Genomic DNA, 6,000 nt, shown 5'->3' with positions numbered 1-6,000 from the left:
TCTAAATTCAATGAAAAACAGAAAAACACTTGTTTTATCTTCTTTCCACAGGAAAATCATAAAGCAGTTCACTTCTATGTGTCTCAAATTCTGTTTTCTGGAAATGACTGAAGACTGTGTGGCAGTCTCATTTTAACACATTTAGAGAATATGTACATGCTGAAGTCCAATATTGATTTTACAGAATAACTGAGGGGAAGTGTTTTCAGAGAGTAAATCTTTAAACAGATTTAACGGTTTACATCACATAGAAGTGTCTTTGGTAAATAACTTTGTTTATAACTTTACTAAAACAGTGATACCTTCTGATTCCAGAAAGACTAAGAAAACTGCTCCCACTGCTCTGTTGCAGTAGAGAGGGGATGGGACACATTGACGAGATACTGGTGTGAGTCACACAGATCTAACATGAATTAATGAAAGGAAAGCTTTTTCTCCTTTGAAGCTAGAATTGAGGTCATTCTGACTCTTCTTGAAGATTGCCTTTGCCCAATGGCCTTTGAGGAGCTCCTGGATGAAGTTGGTGGCCTGGGAAAATTCCAGATCCTTCAGATGGCTTTAATTCTTCCTTCCCTCATGATAATAGTTTGTCAAATACTTTTGGAGAACTTCACTGCGGCCATTCCTCGTCATCGTTGCTGGGTCCACATTCTTGATAATGACACTGCCTCTGATAATGACACTGGATTCCTCAGTCCTGATGTTCTCCTGAGAATCTCTATCCCACTGGATTCAAACTTGAAGCCAGAGAAATGTCATCGTTTCCTCCACCCTCAGTGGCAACTCCTTCACCTGAATGGGACCTTCCCAAACATGACTGACCTGGACACGGAGCCCTGTGTGGACGGCTGGGTGTATGACCACAGCTTGTTCTCCTCCACCATCGTGACAGAGGTAAAGGCCCCATTTACCTCTTCTAAGTATATGGTCTGGGTATTCAGAATAACACAAAGTCATGTCTGAAGATTCATGTCTTCATTCACTGAATAGATAGTGTAGCCAGCTGTCTTTCATTCTTTTAAGAAAACTGATTACTTATTTATTTAATTGCCAAGCACAATTGATGACAGTGAAATCAATAACTAGATATGAATTTTAGTATTACAAAGGTTTAAGTTTACTTTCCTAACCATCAGTTCTCACATAATGTGAGAAGTACTTGATATAAACTGTGGAAAATTATTCTTGGTCATTTGCTCTCAGTCTAGTTGCAAATTATAAATATTTGTATAATTTTTTTTAAAGTCCTTTCCTGGATACTTGTCATACAAGCAAATCAGAGTGCATTTCGCTCTAGATGTGAAATCTAGAGCTGTTGAAAAATCTAGGTTGTTGAAAAGGCAACCTCAAAGTTTTCAGTGTGTGGAAATGATTGAGAACCACTGAGGTATGCAGTGCTAAGTGAATATGAAGATTGGCCCTAATATAACCTAGAAGATTTAGTTGATGATTATTAGAAGAAAACAATGCATAAGCTGAGACATTAATGGTATAGATCAGTAAATGTGGTAAAGAGAAGCCAGCGGACATGAATTTCACTGATGGCTTTTTGACTGAGTGAGCGTTGAGGGCTATAAGACTATAAGATTCTGTGAAGCTCCTCTGTGCTGGTTTCCTTCTCTTCCAGTGGGACCTCATTTGTGACCATCAGTCACAGAAACCAGTAGCTCAATCCCTATTCATGGCTGGAATGCTGGTGGGAGGCTTCATATATGGTCATCTCTCAGATAGGTATGTCTCCAGATCATTGCTGCCCTACTCTGTGTTGTTTTCAGAGTTTATGATTAATTGTTTCATAAATAAGTCTTTATTGAGTTCTGATAGACAGTTTATAGTGTTGGGGGTTTCCTTAGTTCCCAAGCAGCTACAGATGGAAATGTAGGATTGGACTCATTGTGAAGAATGCAATTTTGTTGCCATGGAGATCTCTGTACTGGGCACAGAAATGATATCACCATAAGATCTGGGGGCATTTCAGAATAGCTTTTTATTATTATTATGAAACTGCTTTATTGGAACTGGAAGAGTTGCTAGAGAAAGAACATTCAATTTGAAATTATTTTTTAAATTAATATTTATTGGAGTATAGTTACTTTACAGTATTAGTTTCTGTTGTACAACAAAGTGAATAGCTGTTTGTATACATATATCCCTTCTTTTTTGGATTTTCTTCCCATGTAGGTCACCACAGAGGGCTGAGTAGAGTTCCCTGTGCTACACAGTAGATTCTCCTTAGTTATCCATAGTAGTGTTACACAGTGGTTATAGTAGTTATACATAGTAGTTATGACTATGTAGTGTTATGTAATAGTTACACATATTAGTGTGTCTATGTCAATCCCAGTCCCCCAGTTCATCCCACTCCTCCTCCCCCGACTAGTATCTATATGCCCATTTTTCTGTGTGTGTCTTTACTTCTGCTTTGCAAATAAGTTCACCTACATTGTTTTCTATATTCCACATATAAAAGTTATTATATGACTTTTTTTTCTTTTTTTGACTTTCTTCACTCTGTATGACAGTCTCTAGGTCCAACTGCATCTCTGCAGATTGCACAGTTTTGCTCCTTTTTATGGCTGAGTAAAATGGCAACCCACTCCAGTATTCTTGCCTGGAGAATCCCATGGTTGGAGGAGCCTGGTGGGCTATAGTCCACAGGGTTGCAAAGAGTCAGACATGACTGAGTGACTTAACTAAACTAACGTTAATTGCATATATGTACCACCTCTTCTTTATCCATTCCTCTGTTGATGGACATTTAGTCTGCTTCCATGTCCTGGTTATTGTAAATAGTGCTGCAAGAACATTGAAAGTATCTTTCTGAATTATGGTTTTCTCTGGGTATATGCCCAGAAATGGGATTGCTGAGTCATATGGTAGTTCCATTTTTAGTTTTCTAAGGAATCTCCATACTGTTCTTTGTAGTGGCTATATCAATTTACATTCATTGTGGAATTTCCTTGTTTTTTTTCTATGATCCAATGGATGTTGGCAATTTGGTCTCTGATTCCTCTGCCTTTTCTAAATCTAGCTTGCACATCTGGGAGTTCTTGGTTCCTATACTTGTGAAGCCAACTTGAAGGATTTTAAGCATTATCTTACTAGCATGTGAAATGAGCTCAATTGTATGGTAGTTTGAACATCCTTTGGCATTGCCCTTCTTTGGGACTAGAATTAAAACTGACTTTTTGCAGTCCTATAACCATTGCTGAGTGACCTAGGTGAGTGATCATACCATGGTGGTTATCTTGATCATTAGGACCTTTTAAAAAAATGGTTCTTCTGTGTATTCTTGCCACCTCTTCTTAATCTCTTCTGCTTCTGTTAGGTTCTTGCTGTTTCTGTCCTTTATTGTGCCCATCTTTGAGCAACATGAGAGAACCTCAAAAAATTATGCTAAGTGATAAGCCAGGCACAAAAGGAAATTGTAGGCAACCACTTATATGAAATATCCAGAATAAGCAAATGAATGGAGAGAGAGTTTAAAATTTTCAAAAGGATAAAGGGCAGGGATGGAGAGTTATTGCTTAATTGTGAGAATTTGTCTTGGGTTGATGAAAACGTTTTCAAAAAAGACAATGTTGATGGTTCCATGATATGATGAGTATAATTAATTACTGACTTGTACTTCTAAAGAGATTAAAATGAAAAGTCTATATAGTGTTAGTTGTATCAAAATTAAAGGTATCAGTGTATCAAATATATCTCTATCATAAATTCTGTTATCTAATACTGTCAGTTTTGCTTCATGTAGTTCACCGTTGCTGAGTAAAGATACACTTGTTGTTTTCAGCATTATTGTGTCTGTAAATAAATTTTGTTTTGAAATTTTTTTCTTTAATGATGATATAAAGACTCTAGTCATCTTATTATTACTACCTGAATTGTATATATATTTTTCTGTCAATTGACTTTCAATCTATAATATTTTAAGTACTATAGTGGGCAGCATAAAAGTCCATCTCTTTTTAAACCCATATGGTAATTTCTATCATTTGATAGAGATAGCAGTTAGTTCATGTGGTTGTTGTTCTTGTTCTTTTAACTTATTTTTTTATTGAAGGATAATTGCTTTACAGAATTCTGTTGTTTTCTGTCAAGCCTCAACATGAATCAGACATAGGTGTACATATATCCCCTCCTTCTTGAACTTCCGTCCTATCTCCCTCCCTACCCCACCCCTCTAGGTTGATACAGAGCCCCTGTTTGAGTTTCCTGAGCCATACAGCAAATTCCCATTGGCTGTCTATTTTACATATGGTAATGTAAATTTCCATGTTACTTTCTCCATACATCTCACCCTCTCTTCCCCACTCCCCATGTCCATAAATCTATTCTCTATGTTTCTCCATTGCTGCCCTGTAAATAAGTTCTTCAGTACCATTCTTCTAGATTCTGTATATGTGTGTTAGAATACGATATTTATCTTTCTCTTTCTGACTCACTTCACTCTGTATAATAGGTTCTAGGTTCATCCACCTCATCAAAACTGACTCAAATGGATTCCTTTTTATGGCTGAGTGTGACTGCAGCCATGAAATTAAAAGACGTTTACTCCTTGGAAGGAAAGTTATGACCAACCTAGATAGCAGAGACATTACTTTGCCAACAAAGGTCCGTCTAGTCAAGGCTATGGTTTTTCCAGTTGTCGTGTATGGATGTGAGAGTTGGACTGTGAAGAAAGCTGAGCACCAAAGAATTGATGCTTTTGAACTGTGGCATTGGAGAAGACTCTTGAGAGTCCCTTGGACTGCAAGGAGATCCAACCAGTCCATCCTAAAGGAGATCAGTCCTGCGCATTCAATGGAAGGACTGATGTTGAAGCTGAAACTCCAATACTTTGGCCACCTCATGCAAAGAGTTGATTCATTGGAAAAGACCCTGATGCTGGGAGGGGTTGGGGGCAGGAGGAGAAGGGGATGACAGAGGATGAGACGGCTGGATGGCATCACTGACTGGACGGATATGAGTTTGGGTGATAGACAGGGAGGCCTGGTGTGCTGCAATTCATGGGGTCACAAAGAGTTGGACACGACTGAGCGACTGAACTGAATATTCCATTGTGTATATGTACCACAACTTCTTTATCCATTCATCTATTGATGGACATCTAGGTTGCTTCCATGTTCTAGCTATCGTAAATAGTGCTACAATGAGCACTGGGGTACGTGTGTCTGTTTCAATTTTGGTTTCCTCACGGTATTTGCCTAGGAGTGGGATTGCTAGGTTGTATGGTGGTATTGTTCCTAGTTTTTTTTATTTTTTATTTTATTTTTTAATTTATTTTTATTTTTTAACTTTACAATGTGGTATTGGTTTTGCCATAGTTTTTAAAGGAATCTCCATACCATCTTCCATTGTGGCTGTATCAATTTACATTCCCACCAACAGAGCAAGAGGGTTCCCTTTCTCCACACCCTCTACAGCATTTACAGTTTTTAGACTTAAAAAAAATTTTTTTTTTACTTTACAATATTGTATTGGTTTTGCCATACATCTGCATGCATCTGCCATGGGTGTACACGTGTTCCCAATCCTGAACACCCCTCCCACCTCCCTCCCCATACCATCCCTCTGGGTCATCCCAGTGCACCAACCCCAAGCTTCCTGTATTGTTTGTATACTTTTTGATGATGGCCATTCTGGCTGGTGTGAGATGATATCTCATTGTTATTTGATTTGCATTTCTCTAATAATGAGCGATGTTGAGCATCTTGTCATGTGTTTGTTAGCCATCTGTATGTCTTCTTTGGAGAAATGTCTGCTTAGGTCTTTTCCCCACTTTTTGATTGGGTTGTTTGCTTTTCTGGTATTGAATTGTGTGAGCTACTTGTATACTTTGGAAATTAATCCTTTGTCAATTGATTCATATGCTATCATTTTCTCCCATTCTGAGAATTGTCTTTTCGCCTTGCTTATAGTTTCATTTGCTGTGCAACAGCTTTTACGTTTAATCAGGTCCAACTTGTTTACTTTTTTTTTTATTTCTATTACTCTAGG

The 6,000-nt window shown here is 37.9% G+C and overlaps 1 protein-coding gene across 1 annotated transcript in view; it reads left to right on the top strand.

The window, feature by feature from the left end:
- The first annotated feature begins 293 nt into the window (after positions 1-293).
- The window catches only part of LOC147341986 (solute carrier family 22 member 10-like), a 28,346-nt gene continuing 22,639 nt past the window's right edge, over positions 294-6,000 (top strand). The window contains exons 1-2 of the mRNA XM_086384497.1: positions 294-894; positions 1,628-1,731. Coding sequence (XP_086240623.1) covers positions 493-894; positions 1,628-1,731 — 506 coding nt within the window. The 5' untranslated portion in view covers positions 294-492. The remainder of the gene's footprint in view (positions 895-1,627; positions 1,732-6,000) is intronic.

Source organism: Bos grunniens, chromosome 29, assembly GCF_055505025.1.
Source record: "Bos grunniens cultivar Pamir isolate PY7600 chromosome 29, Bosgru_T2T1.0, whole genome shotgun sequence".
In the NCBI taxonomy this organism is placed as follows: Eukaryota; Metazoa; Chordata; class Mammalia; order Artiodactyla; family Bovidae; genus Bos; species Bos grunniens.
The sequence above is the reverse complement of the archived record's forward strand: the minus strand, read 5'-3'. Positions and strand labels throughout refer to the sequence as shown.